The sequence below is a fragment of the Microtus ochrogaster genome, chromosome 15 (genome assembly GCF_000317375.1).
Source record: "Microtus ochrogaster isolate Prairie Vole_2 chromosome 15, MicOch1.0, whole genome shotgun sequence".
Lineage (NCBI taxonomy): Eukaryota > Metazoa > Chordata > Mammalia > Rodentia > Cricetidae > Microtus > Microtus ochrogaster.
Genome location: NC_022017.1, coordinates 26,038,238 through 26,060,633, shown reverse-complemented (window position 1 = coordinate 26,060,633; position 22,396 = coordinate 26,038,238). Strand labels below are relative to the sequence as shown.

The 22,396-nt window shown below is 36.5% G+C and overlaps 1 protein-coding gene across 1 annotated transcript in view; it reads right to left on the bottom strand.

The window, feature by feature from the left end:
- Smc1b (structural maintenance of chromosomes 1B) overlaps positions 1 to 22,396 on the bottom strand; it is a 67,345-nt gene that overhangs the window by 40,285 nt on the left and 4,664 nt on the right. Inside the window, exons 2-10 of the mRNA XM_005354405.3 lie at positions 20,404 to 20,592; positions 18,532 to 18,644; positions 18,246 to 18,449; positions 15,849 to 16,087; positions 12,674 to 12,932; positions 11,681 to 11,821; positions 7,552 to 7,634; positions 6,329 to 6,536; positions 1,096 to 1,281 (exon numbers count right to left, since the gene is read on the bottom strand). Coding sequence (XP_005354462.1) covers positions 1,096 to 1,281; positions 6,329 to 6,536; positions 7,552 to 7,634; positions 11,681 to 11,821; positions 12,674 to 12,932; positions 15,849 to 16,087; positions 18,246 to 18,449; positions 18,532 to 18,644; positions 20,404 to 20,592 — 1,622 coding nt within the window. The remainder of the gene's footprint in view (positions 1 to 1,095; positions 1,282 to 6,328; positions 6,537 to 7,551; positions 7,635 to 11,680; positions 11,822 to 12,673; positions 12,933 to 15,848; positions 16,088 to 18,245; positions 18,450 to 18,531; positions 18,645 to 20,403; positions 20,593 to 22,396) is intronic.

Below are 22,396 nucleotides of genomic sequence, written 5' to 3'. Positions count from 1 at the left end.
TAGCTCTGTAGACCAGGCTGGTCTCAAACTCACAGAGATCCGTCTGCCTCTGCCTCCCGAGTGCTGGGATTAAAGGCGTGTGCCACCACCGCTCGGCTTAAAAAGAAATAGTCTTTTTATAATTAATATATTTCTATATAAGGTTATTTTTTACATTTATTTATTGTGTGTGCATGTGCGTGTAGCTGTCCTCTGGATGACTCTGGAAGTCAGAGGACAACATATGGGAATTGGCTCCTCTCCTTCTACCATGTAGGCAGAGGGACTGAACCTTGAACTCAGGTTGTCATGCTTAGTGGCAAATGCCTTTATACACTGAGGCATTTGATGGCCTCGTGTAAGATTTTTGTTTGTTGTCATTGTTTTTTCCTATATAAGATTTTAATTTTTAAAAAATTTTGTCTGTATATATAAATGTGTACCACATGCATGAAGTGCCCAAAGAGGTCAGAAGAGAGCTTTATATGTATGACCTACGACTAGAATTAACAGATGGATCTTAGCTGCTATGTGTTGGGAACCTAGCCCAGGACTTTTGTAAGAGCAGTCAGTATTCTTAAGTGCTAAGCCATTGCTTCAGACTCTCCTGTATCAGACTTCTGTATAATGTGTTTGCTATGAAAAATGAATAACAAATAAAAATTATTTTTACCAGGCATGGTGGCACATGCCTTTAATTCCAGGACTCAGGGGGCAGAGGCAGGCAGATCTCAGTGTTCGAGGTCAACCCGGTCTACAAAGCAGGTTACAGGACAGCCAGGAATGTTACACAGAGAAACCCTGTTTCAAAAAACCAAAAGCAAACAAACAAACAAAAAAGAGTTTAAAGCCAGCCTGGTCTACATAGCAAGTTCTAGGTCAGTCAAAGCTACACTTTAGAACTTGTCCTCCCTAAGAAACAACAAAAAGATTTTAACAGGCAAATGAGTTAAGAGTAAAACTTTGTCATGGGCATACGCATAAGCAAAACTATGGAAGCAGAGCACAAAAGGTGAGCGTGACCTTAAGTAACACAAAGTCACTAAATTAAAGACATTAAAATAAAGACTTACTAAATTTGGTAACTAGTAAATACCAAACATTGAAATATCTTACATCAAGGTAATCTAGAGCAAGGAATGTCTCAGGTTCAGCTCTTTTCTCCTTCAGGACTTGAATACAATCTTTTGCTACCTTTTCTGAGGCTACAACAATGGCAACCATGTACCGGCCAAAAAGCTTAGTCACAGCGAGTTGGTATTTCTTATGAATAGGATGACACAGATCAAGCAGTCTTCCAAACTTAGTAAGTTTCAAAACAGGAGAAGAAAACAAATACATTAATGAAAAACATATAATTGTTTTCTAATGTAACAAAGCGTTATAAATAACTGTATACAATTTATGTCTAATTTAATAGCCATATTCAAAATTAAACTGAATGATTAAGTACTTTTAATGTGAACAGGTGTTTGCTTTCTCTAATGGACAATCTCTTGACTGTTTTTCTACATTATGAACCAACTGCCTTCTTTGAACAGTAAGTGACTGAATGAATCCATATTCCTGCTCTACTAACTCTCCTAGAAGGACAGTACATATAGGTGGGGACTCAGCCAACGTTTTGTAAAAGTATACTATTTGAATATCTCATGCTCTCTCTGGAGTTTTTAACTAGCATATTGTTACAAGGCAATTCTATCCTGTTTGGAAAACACATTTTATTTAGTGGGAGGGATTAAAAATGGCTTCCTAACATAATGTAAAATGTTAAAATCCTGGAGGAACCCCTTATTGAGAGAACATTTGAAGTTGCCCCCTGATTTTCTAGCTTTTAAAATTAATTCCCTCCACGTGGGAAAGAAAACACATATATATGTTGTGCTTCTTCCCAAATTAAGACATACTACGTTAGAATTTTCAGAATTTAGTCAATTAACCAGTTTGGCTTCTACAGAGTTTGGAACAAGTAATTCTATATTTAAACTGCTGAGCCATTTCTCCAGTCCTTTCTCCTTCTTTTAAAAAGAAATCTGGCCAGGCAGTCATGGTAAACCTTTTTAATCCTAACACTCAGGAAGCAGAGGCAAGTGGATCTCTGTGAGTTCAGGTCCAGTCTGGTCTACAGAGTGATTTCCAAGACAGGCTTCAAAGCTACAGAGAAACCTTATCTCGAAAAAGCAAAATAAATAAATAGGTAGGTAGATAAAAGAAATGCCACATTTTCTGCTGTAAGTGGCAAATGCACATTCACTTCCTGGCCACCCAGACCCAAATAGTAACACAAAAACTATATTAATTACAACACTGTTTGGCCAATGGCTCAGGCATATTTCTACCTAGCTCTTACATCTTTTTTTCTGTTTATTTTCCATCTTTATGTAGCTTGTTTTTATTACTCTATTTCTTTTTATTGATTTTATTTTTTATTTTTTTTAAATATTTATTTACTTATTATATATACAATGCTCTGCCCGTGTGTATGCCTGCAGGACAGAAGAGGGCACCAGACCCCACTACAGATGGTTGTGAGCCACCATGTGGTTGCTGGGAATTGAACTCAGGACCTTTGGAAGAGCAGTCAGTGCTCTTAACCACTGAGCCATCTCTCCAGCCCTTTATTGATTTTATTGAGCTATACATTTTTCTCTACTACCTCTTCCTTGCTCCTCCCATTGAACCCTCTCCCATGGTCCCCATGCTTCCAATTTACTCGGAGAGCTCCTCTTTTTTAGTTCTCATGTAAGATTGGAACCATGTATGTCTCTCTCTTAGGGTCCTCATTGTTGTCTAGGTTCTCTGGGATTGTGAACTGTAGGCTGGTTTTCTTTATGTCTAAAAGTCACTTATGAGTGACTACATATGATATTTGTCTTTCTGGGTCTGGATTACCTCACTCAATATGATGTTTTCTAGATCCATCCACTTGTCTGCAAATTTCAAGATATTTTTTCTGCTGTGTAGTACTTCACTATATAAATGTACCACATTTTCCTTACCCATTCTTTGGCCGAGGAGTTTTTAGGTATTTTCAGGTTCTGGCTATGACAAACAATGCTGCTATGAACATAGCTGGACACATGTCCTTGTGGTACAATTGAGCATCCTTTGGGTATATATACACCCAAAAGTGGTATTGCTGGGTTGTGAGGAAGGTTTCTGAGAAATCGCCAACTGATATCCAAAGGACTGTACCAGTTTGCACTCCCACCAGCAATGCAGGAGTGTTCCCTTTACCCCACATCCTCTCCAGCATAAGTTGTCATCAGTGTTTTTGCCTTGGTCATTTTTTTTTCCCGAGACAGGGTTTCTCTGTGGCTTTGGAGCCTGTCCTGGAACTAGCTCTGTAGCAGGCTGGTCTCGAACTCACAGAGATCTGCCTGCCTCTGCCTCCCGAGCGCTGGGATTAAAGGCGTGCGCCACCATCGCCCGGCTTGTCTTGGTCATTTTTTTATAAACTGGATCAAAAAATGAAATATTTATTTACGTTTTTCTTATTTTTTGATTTTTATTGAGCTCTACATTTTCTCTGCTCCCCTTCCTGCCTCTCCCCCCTTCAACCCTCCCACAAAGTCCCCATGCTCCCAATTTACTCAGGAGATCTTGTCTTTTTCTACTTTCTATTTCCCATGTAGATTAGATCTATGTAAGTCTTACTGTCTGCATGGTTGTCTACGTTCTCTGGGATTGTAGTTTGTAGGCTGGCTTTCTTTGCTTTACGTTTAAAAACCACTTATGAGTGAGTACATGATAATTGTCTTTCTGTGTCTGGGTTAACTCACTCAAAATAATATTTTCTAGCTCCATCCATTTTCCTGCAAAATTCAAGATGTCATTTTTTTCTGCTGTGTAGTACTCCATTGTGTAAATGTACCACATTTTCCTTATCCATTCTTTGGTTGAGGGGCATTTAGGTTGTTTCCGGGTTCTGGCTATGACTAACAAAGCTGCTATGAACATAGTTGAACACATATCCTTGTGGTACAATTGAGCATCCTTTGGATATATACCCAAAAATGGTATTACTTGGTCTTGAGGAAGGTTGTTTCCTAGTTTTCTGAGAAATCGCCACACTGACATCCAAAGGAGTTGTAGCAATGCAGAAGTGTTCCCTTTTCCCCATAACCTCTCCAGCATAAGTTGTCATCGGTGTTTTTGATCTTGGCCATTCTTACAGGTGTAAGATGGAATCTCAGAGTTGTTTTGATTTGCATTTCTCTGATGACTAAGGATGTTGAACATTTCCTTAAGTGTCTTTCAGCCATTTTAGATTCCTCTGTTGAGAGTTCTCTGTTTAGGTCTGTACTCCATTTTTTTTTAAAATTGGAATATGTGAACTTTTGGTGTCCAATTTCTTGAGTTCTTTGAATATTCTGGAGATCAGACCTCTGTCTGATGTGGGCTTAGTAAAGATCTTTTCCCATTCTGTAGGCTGTCGTTTTGTCTTGTTGACTGTGTCCTTTGCTTTACAGAAGCTTTTCAGTTTCAGGAGGTCCCATTTATTAATTGTTTCTCTCAGTGTCTGTGCTGCTGGGGCTCTATTTAGGAAGTGGTTCCCTGTGTCAATGCATTCCCACTTTCTCTTCTATAAGGTTCAGTGTGACTGGCTTTATGTTGAGGTCTTTGACCCATTTGGACTTGAGTTTTATACATGGTGATAGATATGGATCTTTTTTCATTCTTCTACATGTTGATATCCAGTTATACCAGCACCACTTGTTAAATATGCTTTTTTTTCCATTTGATATTTTTTGCTTCTTTATCAAAGATCAGGTAGGTGTTTGAAGGTGTGTGGATTGATATCCGGGTCTTCTATTTGGTTCCATTGGTTCTCCTGTCTGTTCTTATGCCAATACCAGGCTGTTTTCAGTACTGTAGCTCTGTAGTAGAGTTTGAAGTCAAGGATTGTGATACCTCCAGAAGTTCTTTTATTGTACAGGATTGTTTTGGCTATCCTGGTTTTGTTGTTGTTTTTTTTCTTTTCCATATGAAGTTGAGTAGCGTTCTTTCGAGGTCTGTGAAGTATTTTGCTGGGATTTTGATGGGCATTGTGTTGAATCTGTAGATGTTTTTGGTAAGATTGCCTATCTTGGCCATTCTTACAGTAAGATGGAATTTTAGAGTTGTTTTGATTTACATTTCTCTGATGGCTAAGGATGTTGGCTAACTCTTACATCTTAAATTAACCCATTTATACTAACTGATGTATCATCAAGAAACTGTGGACTACTGGTAAGGTTCTGGCATCTTTCTTCTTCAGCAGCTACATGGTGTGTCTCTGATTCTGCCGTCTTTCTCCCTGAATTTAGTTTAGTTTTTCTGCCCGACTCTATTCTGCCCTGCCACAGGCCAACATAGCTTCTTTATTAACCAATGGTAACAAATCATATTTATAGCATACAGAGGGGAATCCCATATCATTCTGCCATTAGATATGATTGCTGTACTAGTGGATTTTTTTTAAAAATAGGGTTGTTTCATTTTGCTATGAATTGAAGAAACAAGATTTTGCAACCCAGTCCTATTCTATTATCCATGATTCAAAAGTAAAGATTGAGCATAACACAAAAGACTTGGGGATACATATCTTAGTTGGTAGAATGCTTGCCTAACATTCAAGGGGCCTTAGGTTTAGTCTCCAGCAAAATACAGACCGACAGACTGACTGACAGACAGACAGACAGACACACACACACACACACAGAGTTCCCTGAAGAAAAAAAAAATGTTTAAGAAAGACAATTTAAAGGAGATGAATTAGGTAGCCATGAAAATGTAGTACCATGAAGGCCAATGGCAAGCATTTTGAAACAGAGCAATGATTGTCAAATACTAAAAAACAGATGATAAGGAAATCAAAGGGCACATGGAGACATAAGTGAGGCCCCTGATATAAAAGAAAACAATGTTGCGAGGCTAACACCCCATGTGACAGAGGTTATCGTTGTATTTTGGCCAAAGAAAATAATTAACTACTACTGGATACAGTCAGAAATGAAAATATGGCAAGGATGCTTGCCAAAAATCATGAAGAACTTTAGTGTCGAGGTTTCTTGCTAGGAGGACCAAGACTACTTCATACCATGTCTGGGGATATTGGTCATAATGTATACTGGCTAGGTAATGTGTTCATGTAAATGTTTCTTTCAATAGTTAACTTACAAACACAATTTGAAATTACTTCTTTATCTATTTACTATATTTTAAATATAAAATTGTCAAATATAGAACACATTTTTAAAATATTTCTTCTTCTTTACAATGGTTATAATTTCAATCCCCAAGTAAGAGGACTATTTTCAGAAATGAGAAAGCATGGCATTTAAAATGAACTATTCATTCTAATTACCACGGAATCTGGGTAAAGTCTTTTAAGACTTTCCAGAACTTCAGCTCTCTTCCGCTGACGTTTTCCTTCATGGTTATCAATTCCAGCATTCTGTAATTCATTTGTAATAAGACCCAGTTCATCATTAACTTCAGACATTCTTGATTTTGTATTCTCAATTTCTTTAATCAGGGCTTCTTCTTGCTGTTTTTTGTCTTTCAAGCAATCCCTATAATAGTAACAACAACCAAAAATGTGAGAAGTAAAAGGTTAAAACAAGTCTTGTCTGGCATGGTACAAGAATGGAATAGTGCTTTATTAATTAAAAAACAAACACAAAAAACACCCAAAACTAAAGGCAAAGGAGCTTTTCATTATTCTTTGTTTATCTGAAAATATATACTTACTATAGAGTAAGTATGGGGCTGGAGAGATAGCTCAGTGGTTAAAAGCACTGCCTGCCCTTCCAAAGGTCCTGAATTCAGTTCCCAGCAACCACATGGTGGCTCACAACCATCTGTAATGAGATCTGGTGCCCTCTTCTGGTCTGCAGGCATACATGCAGACAGAATACCGAGAATGCTGTATATATAATAAATAAATAGATTTTTTAAAAAGTAAGTATAGACCAATATAAATCAAGCAATCATCACATACTTAATATCAATCAAAATCAACTAAAATTCCTTAGTGATAGATTAAATACTATATATTAGCTTTCCTGATACAATTCATTATTTTTAAACTTTTTGAAATTTATTTTTACTGTATGAGTGTTATCCTGTACATATGTCTGTGAATATTTATATACTGCCCATGGAAGCCAGAAGAGGGCATAAGATCCTCTCTGGATCTGTTACTACAGATGGTTGTGAGCCCAACTGCCATGTGGGTAGTTTGAAACAAACCTGGTCCTCTAGAAGAGCAGCTAGTGTTCTTAGCCACTGAGCCACCACTCCAGCCACCACAATTCATTATTTATTTATAAAATTTCAATATCAAAATAATTAAGAATTGTCATTGTTATATATTTATATTTTCAAATTTAAACACTTTACTCATTTTTATTCTCAATTTTTAAATATATTTATTACATGGTAAGTATAATTTTTTTAAGCAATTTATAAAGAAATGAAAGACACTGGAGTGAGACTATCACACAATAGTAACATTCATTCACTATTTAAAGAATACACTGGATCATTTAGATAAAAATGTCCTGTAAAGATTGTTTTTCTACTTACATGCATGTCTTCGTATATTCCTCCAATTTCTCTATTCGTTTTTTATGCTCTTCTATTTGCTCTTTTATTTGTTTTAGATTTCCCTATAATAGGAAATAAAACTAAAATCAATTCCAACATTCCAAGCCAATAAAATGACACATCTAGAATTTGTTATGTTGTAAGTAGTTAAAAGCTTGAAATTTATCAAAATATGTGAGTATATGAAATATGAGTATATGAAAATACTTAGGGCTTGTGTGATGGCTTAGCAGGTAATGAACTGAGTTCAATCATTAGGACATAAGAGAAGGAAAATGCCAACTCTCTCAAGTTGTCTTGACTTCTATATGTGCATCACAATGTGCTTGGGCATTTACATACACACACAAATATATAAATATATGTAATAAAATTTAAGAGAAAATATAAAAGAAAAATTTAATTTAAAAAAAGCTATCTTATATAGGGCTTTTACATCTCACAGATCTTGGGATCACAGACTTAATATCTAGTCTCCAGTGATTTTATTCAAAAATTCAAACTTCAAGCATATTATTTTTTAAAAATTTCTTTTGATTTGTGTTATGTGTGTTAGTATTTTGCCTTCATGTATGTATGTACACCACATTCATGCCTGGTACCCACAGAAGAGGGTATCTGGTCCTCTGGAACTGGAGTTATGGATTATTGTTAGCCACCATGTTAAGTGCTGGAAACTAAATCCTGAAATGCCAAGTTCTCTTAACCACTAAACCATTTCTTTAGCTCAAAATCATTATTTTCAAGTACCTGTACAGTTCTTATCTGTCTGTCAAACTAATTCATTCAGTAAGTATTTATTCACTGGCTACACGTAGTAGGAACTAGAGATATAATAATGAGTGGGATAGAGTGTGTGTCCTCAGGAAAAAAGTAATTACAGTAAATGAGTACTTAAGTATCACTATGATGCAAGGATCTAACAGGCACAAGGGGAGGACTTCGTGTAACCATTGCTCTATTTGTACTCTGCTATTAAATTCAAACTATGCAGTGCAGCAACATAAGTCACCTGAGAAAAAGCAAGGTCTAAGATGCCTGAAACCACATGCAGCACTGAATCCGAAGCATACCATGTACTAGTGACTTTTACAATAACTAATAATAAAACAGAACAATACAACAATTAAGTTCATTTATAAATTATTTATTTTTGAACTTCCCATTTAGTTAGCCAGGGATAACTGGAACCATGGAAAGGGAAACTGGAGGATAAGGAGAGTAGTCTCTACCAGATTTTTAAACTTTAACCTTTCTTCCATATAATCAATCATAATTCATGAAGCAAACATCTATTGTGTTAGGTACCAGAGTTATAAAAATGTGCAAGATAGGTTGAGGAGATGACTCAGATGGCTACACAAATATAAGAACCTGAGTTCAAATCCCCAATAGCCACATAAAGTCAGGAGTGGCTGTACACCCTTGTAACCCCAGTGCTATTGGGACAGAGACAGGACAATTGCTAGGGCTTGCTAGTTGTTAGTGTAGCTTCAGGTTCAGTGTAAAACCTAGTCTAAAGGAAATTAAGTTAGGACAATGATAGAGCAAAATACATGCTGTATTCTTCTGGGCTCTGTACCAATACAAACAGGCACATGTACTCACATGCAAGTACATACGTCTTCCCCGCTCAAAAAATAAATAAATACATGCAAGACAGTTTTTTTCTAATGCAACGTACATGCCAAAATTAAGAAGCCTAACATAGAAATTCTACTATTTCACTTAATAATTTCATTCAGAGCTAACTATGGTGGTACACACTTTTAATCCCAGTACCCATGGGGCTGAGGAAGGCAAACCTCTGTGAGTTCAAAGCCAGCTTGATCAACATGGTAATCTCCAGGCCAGTCAGGGCTGACTCAAAAGGGAAAAAAATCCATTCAGGGCCAGTGGAATGGCTCAGTGATTAAGAGCATTGACTGCTTTTGCAGATGCAAACTCTCATAAGAGACATGCTTCCAGGAGAGAATAACTGAACAACTGTAGGGGTAGCCCCAGCCAATCACCTTGCTTGTAGGGCGGGGTCGCCTGAGGATTTTTTACTAATAAATATTGCTGGTGTGCTCTCTCCTGCCCCTTCTGCTTTCCTGTTCTCTGCTGGAACCATGGGTTCTGTAAGTCTTTTACCAATTAAAGCTGAATATATTATTATAATTTCTGTCTGCCTTCATTTACGCCGCTACAAACAACAAATCAGGTAAGTCCATGAGGTCACTTATAGATTTTGACTTAAACTTTTATGCGTAACTAGGGAGCCTCTGGTGAACTTAAAGAGCCAACTTCAGATTTAACTTAAAACATTATGGGTGCTCTGCTGAGACTACTGTGCAGGATCAAGAGTGGCAGTTTAAAAAAAAGGGAGGGTGGTAGTAAAGAAAGCTGGTAGGCTACTAAACTGATTCAAACCAACACTACAGTGATATGGTCAAGAGTGATAACAGTAGAAATGGAAATACAATTGGATTCTTGTTATATTTTCAAGGTAAAGTCAAAAGTTTCCTAAAAGAGAGTCAAAGGCTGGCTGCATATTTTTGACCTAAGTAACTAGTAAAATTAAAATGTTATAATTGGAGAGGGGAAAGACTGTGGAGTAAAGTTTGGCAAAAAGATTAAAGTTCAGTTTGGGATCCAACTTTGATATATTTGCTCAACACCCAAACAGGAGAACCCAAAGTAGCATTTGGAGAGATACATGATCGGAGTTTTGAAGATCTGAGAGATAGACGTTCAAATTTTTAGTGCAGTATTTAAATATGTATAACTACAGATCACCAACTAAGTGGATACAGGTAAAAGAAAAACCATAACTTAGAAACAATAACAAGTTAGGCTTACAGCAGCACTTAGCACGCTACATACAAATATCAGGGTGGTTCAGAGAACCTTCATAATGCATAATGAACCATCTTTGCTCAATGTGCAGTAACAGTAGTTTTATACCAAACCCCTAGTCTTTAGAAAGAGAGTTATGAAACATTAAGAGGGAGTGGCTACTGAGTTTGTCCTTCACTGTGACATATCTATCCTAACTGTACAAATGCAAAATATAAGGCCCAGAGAAATCTAAATAATTTAGTTATTACTGAGATTATACACAGTAAGTAACAAGCAAGATGGGCTGAAAGCCAAGTCTACCTTACTTGAAGAAAATAACACCATCTTAATAGTTGTTCCCAGCTGGGCACTGGTGGCACACACCTTTAATCCCAGCACTTGGGAGGCAGAGGTAGGAGGATCTCCGTGAGTTTGAGGACAGTCTGGTCTACAGAGCAAGTTCCAGGACAGGATCCAAAGCTACACAGAGAAATCCTGTCTCAAAAAACAAAACAAAACCCAAAACAAAGCAAACAAATAAAAAAACCAGTTGCTATTCCCAACACAGACTAGCTCCTTCTGCTTGGGCTACAATCATTCCTCAGATATGTGGGGGAATGATTCCAGAACCCATGATTGTTAGCCTAATTTGCATATTCTCGCATTCTTACATAAAATGACAGATTATTTATATACAATCAACACATATCTCTTCCGGAATACTTTAAATACTCTCTGGAAGACTTAGAATACCTGGTACAGTGTTAATGCTATATAAATAGATGTTATATTGTATTGCTTAGGGAATGACAAAAAGTACATTAAAATGTTCAGTAAACATATTTTTACCCTACTGTTGGTCCTCAGTTGACTCCATGGCTTCAGGACCCACAGATACAGAGAGCTGAATGTATCTAACATCCTCAATGACCTTGCAGTTATTTATATTACGAGATTTACTTCCCCCATCCTCCTCCTTGCTCTACTGAACTGAAGTGCATGTTCAAACCATGTTCATTACAATATAGATGCACAGAAAACATTCCCTGAACAAACAAACGAAGGCACTGACTGCCTACTCTAACTATAAAAGTGTACTAATTATTTTTGCTGTGCTAGGGAAATCAAACCCAGGACATCAGTATTCTATCACTAATCTATATGCTCCTAGCCCCTCAGAATTTCTAAAATTTGATATAAATCTATTTTTACATTGAGAAAGTAATATAAAGGGGAGTAACATCTTACTGCAAATAATTCTAAATTATGACCATATAATCTATGGTACCTGAGTGTCTCCATGCCTCCTCTTTTCAAATGCCAGCCTTTCTTTTTCTGCCTTCTGTTCCCACTGCAGTTTTTCCAGTTGTTGTGTCATTATAGCTACCTTCCGTCTTACTTGCTCCTTAAGCTCTTTGTAACGATCCAGCTACATAAACAGCATTGACACATTACTCATCTAATGAAATTATCTGTACGACATCCTGTTCTCATTAAAATCTTTATACAAATTAGATCATAATTAGATATCTTCTCCAGGTAAAATATGTGAACTTAATATGACAGTCTCCTTATTAAAAACTCTTTAGATAGAACAACGAAGTAATGAAGACAAACTCTATAATTAAGTTCTCTGACAGAAAATCCTGAAAAAAGCCAATCTGAAGAAAATGGTACTTTCTTCTGTCTTCTTAATTACTATTACTTTGGTGTATGTATGTTGTGACACAAGGCTAGTTTAACTCAATGAAAGAAATGAACAATGATACTTTAATTGAAAGAATGCTTGAAAACTGAGTTTTTTTAGTTTAGTTATGTTTTACTGATTAATCATTTTAATCCTGTATACACTATCTTACATTGACTATTAACTCATAACTGAGTAGTTAAAATCATCTTAAGTAATTTCCTCTGTCAATTAAGTCTCTTCAAAGCTACATATATATGATCTTTAAGCTCATTTAATATCCAACAGAATTGTTTTGTCTTTAAGTTAGTAACAATTACTTAACTTTTATTACAGTATAATTCCAGGTAATACTGGGCTTTAATTAATTCATAAATATTATAACACCATCTAACTATATGAAGGAAAAATATCTTAGTTTCAAGATTAAATTTAGATTCTGTGAACAGATTAAAGAAAATTAAAAATTCCTATAATTTACATTCTAGGTATAGGTATAATAACAAATTATCAGAGATGTTATCCTTTAGATTTTTTTAATTAAAAAAAGAAACTGAAATAGAAAAATGTTTCTAATATTTTCATTTTTTTCACCTGAGTATTTTCCAATTCAACGTCTCGTCCTTTACGTAAGACTTTTTCTTCCAATTGCTTTTCAAAACTTCTCCATGCTCTATCTAAATCAACCAGTTCTGCCTCTAAGGTTTGAATGTCATCTTCCTGCTTAGAACATTGTTTTTCATTGTCTGTTATCAATTTCTTAGATAAGTCCAATTTCTTGAGATGGTGAGAAGTATTTTCTTTAGCTTTAATATACTGAGGCCTCTTCTGACTTAAAATTGCTTCAAGAGATCTAAAAAGGAATAAGCAATTCTTATGAATTTATTTTAGCATATAAAGAATGTAATTAATCTATTATTTATTTACATTTTTAGTTTTGGAGACAGGGCTCAAAATGGAGCCCTGATTGAACTGAAACTAGCTATGTATATAAAGCTGGCCTTGAATGAAAAGATATTCCTGTCTCCCATGTACTAGGAACAAAGGTATGAGGCACCAAACCTGGCTAAAAGAAATTTCGATTAAATATCATTCAAAAATAAATTCTAAAAATTAACTTGCAAAGACGGCTGTAGCCACCAAACTGTAGCACATTCACTATGTTCCCTTTTAAAATGGCCCTCACCCACCTCCCATCTCTCTCTCCTCTCCTGCTGTTCCTGTCCCCAGAGACATCTCCCCATCTCCCCCTCTCCCCTCCCTTCCTTTTATATTCTCTTTCCCTTAATAAAAGCCCCTCCATGCAAACTCTGTGTCATGGCATCGTTCTCTAGTGCATTGCTTTTTCTAAATTACTACCTTGTTTTCCTGAGCAGGGAAAGCTCTTCTGGTGCTTCCTCCTGCCTGCAGTTAGTTTGAGGCATGCCTGGATCCTGAAACACAGCTTTGCTTCTCCAGATAGCTGGGTCCCTCCATCCAAAACCCGGCAAGATTGGTGAGCCCCTCCCACTTCCCCACCTTTGGCTATTTCCTGAGTGAGGACTAATCTAGTCTCTTGAGCGTGGTTTCTCTCTCTCTCTCTCTCTCTCTCTCTCTCTCTCTCTCTCTCTCTCTCTCTATCTTTTTTGGCAGAGTTCACTGAAAGGTAATCACTTCACCCTGGGACCATACCCACCTGCTCCACCTTTAACAGATCTACTTTCTCCTTCACTGGCAGCTTTGCCTTCCATTCAATATTGTCAATTGGGTCTCTGGCAGGGCTACCCTTCTCTGACCATTCCCCTGTATGTGAGGCTTCCTTTCTCAAGAACAGCCTTCTCCTTGTCTTCTGGCTTTTCTCAAAGTCCTGGTACCAGGTGATTGTGTCTCTCTTGGGCTTAGAGTCCTTGGCATCTGTCCTTTGCATGACAACCCAATGGACTTCCTATACCTGTCTTGAAATTGATCCTCTCTGAATTCCTGGGACACTAGAAATTGTAGATCCTTGGTTCTTCTCTGCCTCATTCATGGGAACTGTGTGTCATTATTTATACTTCTTGCTCCCACTGGGATGCTTTTTTTGGAGACCCACTGATCATTCCTAATCACCTATTTCATTAGGTGAATGGGAATATAAGAGGGAAGGGGAGGGGAAGACTGGCCTCTGAGGACTGAAGCAGCACGAGGACAGAGAGAGGGAGGGAGAGGAAAGGAGGGAAAGAAAGAAAGAAAGAAAAGAAGAAGAAGAAGAAGAAGAAGAAGAAGAAGAAGAAGAAGAAGAAGAAGAAGAAGAAGAAGAAGAAGAAGAAGAAGAGAAGGTTAACATAACCTGTTGGGAGACATCAGTATGATTCTTGCTTATGTTGATATGAATACAAACGTCTACCTAGGAACTATTTATAAAAATGCGTATATATGGATGCTCCAGTGATACAGCTGGTGAGTGATCAGTACTTATACAGAAATATGTATATACAAGTTAGTATATACATCCATACTTCCTAATCTGCCAGATGAGAGAGTCTAGAAACAGTATTAATGACCACTAGGATAGCCAGGATTACACAGAGAAACCCTGTCTTGGAAAACAAACACAAAAACTTTACAAATGACTGAGATGAACCTCCTGTGCAGAAAAATATATCATATGGACCTTGCCTCAAAATGGAGAAAATCTCACCTCTGTGTCAGTTAGAGGATTAACTTTACTGTAGAAAAACCTGACAAGCACAATCTTAACTTAGTCACCTGAGTCAACACGAATAGTGATATCATGTTGATATTATGCACAGGATATACCTAGAATATGCTGAATGATATTTTACTTCACCTTCAGAAAAAAAGCTTACAACAATATTTCTTCAAAACTACCATGTTGATAAATTGTCACAGCCCAAAGGAGTCGAAGAACAAATAACTAAATGTAATACATGGTATTCTGGGCCAGAAAAAAACAGCATGGACATATGGGAGAAAGGTACCATATTTATAATTTTTCTGTATATCCAGAGACATTACAAACTAAAATTTACATTTTATTTTTTAAGATTTATTTATTACATACAGTATTCTGTCTGTATATATGCCTGGGGGCCAGAGTGGGTACCAGAAATCATTGCAGATGGTTGTGAGCCGCTATATGGGTGCTGGGAATTGAACTTAGGAGCTCTGGAAGAGCAGCCAGTGCTGTTAAACAATGAATAATCTCTCCAGCCCTCAAATATACATTTTATAAAGTAAATTTCCACTAGGGGTGGTAGTGCACACTTTTTATCCCAGAACTCAGGAATCAGTGGCAGGCAGATCCCTGTGAGTTTGAGGGCAGTCAGGACTAGCTACACAGTGAAACTATGTCTCAAAACAAGAAAGAACAAAACAAAACAAAACAACAAAATAAATAAATAATTTAAAAAGTTCATCTGTAGGCTGGGAATACAGCTCAGTGATAAACTTCTTGCCTACCAAGTGTGAAGGTCTAAGTTCAGTTCCCAGTACTGTCTCCTGAACATATTAACTTCTAAAGTTAATTATATTTTCTCAATTTACATGAAACTCAACCTTTGGACTAGAGAAATGACTCAGTGGGTAAAGATACTTGCTGACAAAATTAACCTGAGTTCAATTCCTAGAACCCACATGGTGAAAGGAGAAAATTGACTTCTGTAGGTTGTCCTCTGGCCTCCACATGCATGCTGCAGTAAGCACAAGCACACGAGCACAAGCAGATTAAGTAACTGTCATAAAAACTTTTTAAAAAGTCTAATTGCTAATATCTATTTTTAAAACTTACTTCAGTTCTTTTTCCGTTTGCTGTAGTTGCCTACTTAACATGCCATGATCCTTTTTCTTAGCTTTAATTATGTTTTCATGGTGAGAAAGAGTATCTTTTACAACACTCAAATTCCTGTCCATATGCTCTAATTCAGTGTTCAGAACATTAATTTTTTCCTCGTTGTAATATAGTTGGAAAAGCATCAGTTGTATCTTGTTTATTTTCAATTCTTCAAGAAGACTTTGGTAATGTTCTGCCTATAAAACAGTAGAAGGTAAAAGGGTATATACTTAAGCGTCTGTTTATGACCTCTATTGTGTATTACCACATCACTGGTAATGAAATTTGTCATAGAAAAGCATTATTTCTTCCCTATTCTCTCTGTCTCATTTTCTTGGAGAGAGGGACAAGGTCTCATATAGTTCACCTAGTCTTAGATCTGCTATACAGCTGAGGATAACCCTGGACTCCTGATTTTCCTATGCATCTTCCAAGTGCTGGAAATACAGATGTGTACCACCACATCTATCCAAGAGATATTATTCCTGACAAAGGTAGAATTATTGAAAGGTTTCTTAATATACTTCTAAAATAAAACAGCAATCAAGAAGTGAGTCTGCTTTCACGCGCTCAGTGACCAGGTTGTGACAGTAAAGTGCCACCTGTCAACATGGGTTCTCAGAAAGTCTGACAAGTTCCTTAGCACTGCTGGAATCTTCTTCATTCGAATATGAAAGGAACGTTCTATAACTAGGTCCCCAGCCACTTTACAGTGATTCTTAGTAAAAATTCTTGCTCTAAGAAGTAATTTTTACAGTGATAAAACGAACAGGAACATTAAATCTTAATTACACACGAAAAGGAAGAATTCTCAACATTTGTGCTAGCAATAAAGAAAATAAGGGAGTGGGCCACCAACTCATGAGGTGGGGTCCTAGTCAACAAAATTTCACTAGTAACTTGTAAACAGATGCCTGCCAAAACTGTTGCAAAAAATAATCAGAAATTTGAACTATTCTAATTGTCTTTATGAAATTGTTTTACTCTCTGCTATTTTAAAAGCTGTTTCAGTATGTTCTAAATACTATGTTCTGACTTAAGGCCCATCCCTTTTCACTAACAAAATACAGAAATATATAAACATTTACAATATGAAGAAACTGAGCAATAAGGAACACATTCATCTTTCATTTATTTTCTCAAATATTTACTGAGTTACATGACAGATCCTGCTTTATGTGTTGGGAATATGATTGAGAATGAAATGAGATAAATCATCCTTGTTCTTATAAAGCTTATATTCCAGTTTTTCTAATAGAAGGCAAAGGACTGAGAGACTGCTAAAAACGCAAACAAAAATAAGGCAATTTTATACAGAATTATGCTACAAAAGAAACTAAATTAGTAATATGATAGGAAGTAGGAGATAATTTAAATGGGGCTCTGAATAATAAGTACTTAATGAGGAAGTGGTTTGGGGAAGCTTGAGTTACAATGCATTACCCATGTTAAAAAAATCAGAAATTTTTGTGAGAGTACAGCTATGTTCTATTAAGCCGGACATGAGAGAATATAAAAACATACAATGTTGTTCTTTATTCAACCAATGAAAGCAACACATAGACAGAAAAGCCTTCTCCTACACCAATCCGTTATCTTCTTTTGGCCTCTACAGGCACCAGTCACGTGGTAAACACATACACATACACACACACTTAGACAAAACATCCATACACATAAACATAATAAAATTGAAACATAAACATACAAATATTGGCAATACAATTTGTTATGAAAAATTCTTTGGGGGGGTCTTCAGTAACTTTTATAAGTGTATAAGAATCAAGATACAAAAGTGTTGAGTACCTCTGCTATACTGTCTTATATGGCATACAGAAAAAATTTATCTTGGGGCAGCAAGATGGCACAGCAGGTTAAATGTACTGCTGCCAAGCTTAGCTATTTGCATTCAATCCCCAGGAACCACATAGTGAAAGGGACCCCTGACTCCTGCAAGGTGTCCTCTGACCACCACATATGGATCTATGGTGCTCATAAACATATAATATAAATATTGAAAACTATTTACCTTTTTAAATTTTTATTGAACGCTAGGTTTTGTTTCACATTATTGATGAAATCCTTTAGTATAACAACAGCCAAGAATTTGGGCTTTCTGTTTGTTTGTTTTTAGCTTTTTCTGAGACAAACTTTCTCTGTATAGCATTGTCATGGAACTAGTTCTGTAGACCAGGCTAGACTCAAACTAAAGAGATCTGTCTGCCTCTGCTTCCTGAGTGCTGGGATTAAAGGTGTGCACCACCATGCCTGAATAATAACATAATTTTAACAGAATTTTTCTGTTGAATATGTACTTATTACTGTATAGTAAGATATTACTTCAGAACATCTTACCTCTTCTTTCTCGATTTTTGCGTGCTTCCTCTCTGCAGCAACATTTTTTTTCCGATTAAAATGAAATTGTGCATCTTCTTCAGCTTTTTGTAACATCTTTTTCTTTGCCTCATATTCTCCTATAAACTCTCCTGAAGTACTGATTTCTTCAAAAAACTGAGTTCTCTCTTTGGGTTTTTTCATAGAAATTGACTCTACAGTTCCCTATTAACAACAGTAAAGCATAACAGCATGTAAAATATGGTAGCATGTTTTAAAAACAGACCAAATGAGTATAACTACTTACCTGGAAAACTAGACAGTTCTGTGCTTTGACTATTATGCCTATCTTTTCCAACTGTGCTACATATGCGGAACGAGTCACAGGTTTATCCCCAAAATGAAATTCTGAGCATCCCCCTAAAATAAACAAAATAAACCACTATAGAATGTTTTTACTGAACTAGTTTTACAATAATATAATTAATACACCTATACATAAACTCTTTTCGTTACTCAACAAATATTATAATTATATGCTAAGATTATTTCATGGCAGTAACAGATAAAAAGAGTTCGTATCTTAACAATAAAAACAAATTTTTTTTTTATTTTTATTTTTTTTTGGTTTTTCGAGACAGGGTTTCTCTGTGGCTTTGGAGCCTGTCCTGGAACTTGCTCTGTAGACCAGGCTGGTCTCGAACTCACAGAGATCCGCCTGCCTCTGCCTCCCTAGTGCTGGGATTAAAGGCGTGCGCCACCATCGCCCGGCAAAAACAAAATATTTAAATAAATAGCATGTGAGAAAGTGGCATCTTGCTGCGGGAAAATCCTTCTGTACTCTGTGCATATGTATTGTTCTCACTGGTTAAAAAGAAAGCTGAGTTGGTCTATAGCCAGGCAGAATAAAGTTAGGTGGGAAAGTCAAACGGAGATACAGAGAGAAAGAAGGGTGGATTGGAGGGAGACTTGAGCCAGCCACCCAAGAAGCAAGATACCAGAGGACCAGTAAAGCCACGGCAATGTGGAAATACATAGATTAATAGAAATGGGTTAATTTAAATGTAAGAGATAGTTACAAATAAGCCTGAGTTATCAATCAAGCATTCTGTAATTAATAAGTCTCTGTATATTTATTTAAAACTGGGTGGTCAGTACAAAAGAAAATCTCAGCCATAGTTCACAGTATCTATAAGGAACAAAGGGATGTTTCTGCATGTGGAAAAAGTTATTTCAACTTTGAATACAGTGAATAAAGACATTTTATTGAAATGGAGAATTTTGAAATAAAAAGCCAAAGGTTAGGTATGGTGACATATTCCAGCACCTTTAGGAGGATCACTTGCACATGTGTTAACGGCACATTGAGAGCTCATCACAATCAATAAATGTCCAAAAGGGAGAGAGAAAATTGACCGAAGATTACTCCAAGTGGTACAATGCAGAGATATTTAAATTATATATATAAAAATATATATAATGTAAGTTAGTAATACAGTTTTCATACTTTAGAAATGTAGTGAAGTCAGACATGGTAGCACATGTGTGTGATATTTGCACTTGAGAACGTAAAAAGGATTATGAGATAAAGGTCAGTTGGACTACATATCAAGACCCTGTCCAGAAAGTGAGGGAGGGTGGGAGAGAAGATATAATATTTATTCTAGTAAACTAGAAAGAAAGCAGCAACAAGTAAAAATAATAAAACATATATCTACTTTTTATGACTTTATAGTGTTCTTGCATGATATAATTACAGATGAGCTATAATAGTAACACGGGGAATTCATGAATAAATAAGTAATAAATAATAATAAATAAACATTTTATTCAAGTTGCTTTTATGTATATATAAGCCAAAATATATTTACAAGAAAACAGCACAAAGAAGCAGAGAAAGCAGTTTAATAATGTCTCTACTTAGAGACAGGCTCCCTCCTTCATCTTAAGTAAATATTCAAGTATAAAACTGCTGCTTCACAGTAAGAGTATTGAAAAAGTGAGTCTGTTTAAACAAGAGACTTAATAGGAACTAAAACAGGTTTTGTTATTTGCTTCTAAGAAAAAGAGTCTGTTACTCACTATGCCACTGATTAGTCTCACACTTCAAAGAAAGAGCAATCTGACTCTAAACGAAAATTCACACACACTCACACACACACATACACACACACACTACCTCGGATAATCCTTGTGAATGTTTTCTCTTCCCCACTGTCCTCTATGTATATAATTTTGACACTTGCAGAAGAAGAAACAGGTTTTCCAATATGTGCTCCATGAATAAGTTCTTGAATATTTTTTACTCTTAAATTAGTTGTTTTTTCTCCCATTACAAAACTAAGTGCATCCATTACATTTGATTTTCCTGGAAGAAGAAAGGAAGATGAAGATTCTTTTTATTTATTTATTTGGATTTTTTTTTTTGAGACAGGGTATCTCTGTTGTGCCCTGGAATCACTTTGTAGACCAGGCCGACCTCAAACTCACAGAGATCCACCTGCCTCTGCCTCCTGAGTGCTACTATTAAAGGCATGTGCCACAACCACCCAAAAGATTCATTCTTAATGACTGAAAAACCTTCTGAGAGTCAAAGAATTTAAATCACCAATGGAAGTGAAATATAGCCAATATGCAAGTCTCAGAAGCCTTGTCTGGTCAATGTTCAAAATCTATGTGATTGGGAAAACTCCAGGTAGGTGGATTATTTCTCCTATGTAGCTGTGGCAAGAAGGTGTGAAATTAAGGGTATAAACACATGAATCAAAAACCAATTAACTATATAAAATTAAACAAAACAAACATGGACCTCAGCTCTTTCCTATTACTGGATATCACACAGGGCAAATCACTTAACTTCCCTATTTCAGTAACGCCTATTTTATAAATTGGGAAATGATCATATAGACATTATAACAGCACCATACCCCCCTGTATTTAAAAAAATTTAAAAAGCTAGCTGGGTAGTGGTGGCACATGACTTTAATCCCGGCTCTTGGGAAGCAGAGGGAGGCAGATCTCTGCAAATTAAGAGGCCAGCCTGATCTACAGTGTGAGTTCCAGGGCAGCCTGGGCTGTTAACATAGAGAAACCTTGTCTAGAAAAACAAAGACAAAGCAACAACAACAACAACAAAAAACCTAAAAAGTTAAATGCTAACTGAATGTAAGATCTTCTCAAGGTATAAACTGAGACTGCTAGAATCTTCATGTTTTAATACTTGGATCTGGGAAAGGTTTTTACATTTCTTGGTAAGAATGTAAAAAACTTGGTGAGAGCTGGGTGGTGGTGGCGCACGCCTTTAATCCCAGCACTCGGGAGGCAGACAGGCAGATCTCTGTGAGTTCGAGACCAGCCTGGACTACAAAAGAGCTAGTTCCAGGACAGGTTCCAAAGCTACAGAGAAACCTTGACTCAAAAAACCAAACCAAACCAAACCAAACCAAACCAAACCAAACCAAAACAAACCAAAACAAAACAAAAAAAACTTGGTGAGACAGGACCATGTGCTTCCTTTCTAAGAGTCTGGAATTTGGGTACGTGCTAGGAAGAGGGTATGACCATCTCCCAGTAAAAACCCTATGCATTAAGTCCATGAGGTTTCTCGGTGGCATTTTAACATGAGAACTTACTGCTGAAGATTTTGGCTTTTCCTGTTGTTGAGTTTGCTCTGTACCTCTCCACTGTCATGCATGACAATCCTGAGAAAACTCTATGCCACACACTGAAGGATCAACCAGCAAATCACCAAACCAGAGGGTAGTCCTGGAAACTTTCAACCCCACTGGTAGATTCACTATATGGGGAAACTTAAAGATGAGTTCTATAAAAACTATAAAATTTCTGTCTAAGTCAGCTGTGGTGGTGCACACCTTTAATTCCAGCACTTGGGAGGCAGAGTCAGGTGGATCTCAGTGAGTTTGAGACCAGCTTGTCTATATAATAAGCTCCTGGTCAAGGCTATATAGTGAGATACTGTCTTAAAAAAACTAAACAAATCCCTTGTGTTTGAAACAAGGAATTCAAATATTTTATCTCCTTACAAAGTAAATCCTTTCCTATATAAAGGTTCTGCTATTTTCCTAGAACTTAAGTGAATTAATTGGCTGACTGCTTCCTGCTTTTGCCCCAATTATTTTCTTTCTTTCTTTCTTTTTTTTCTTTTTTCTTTT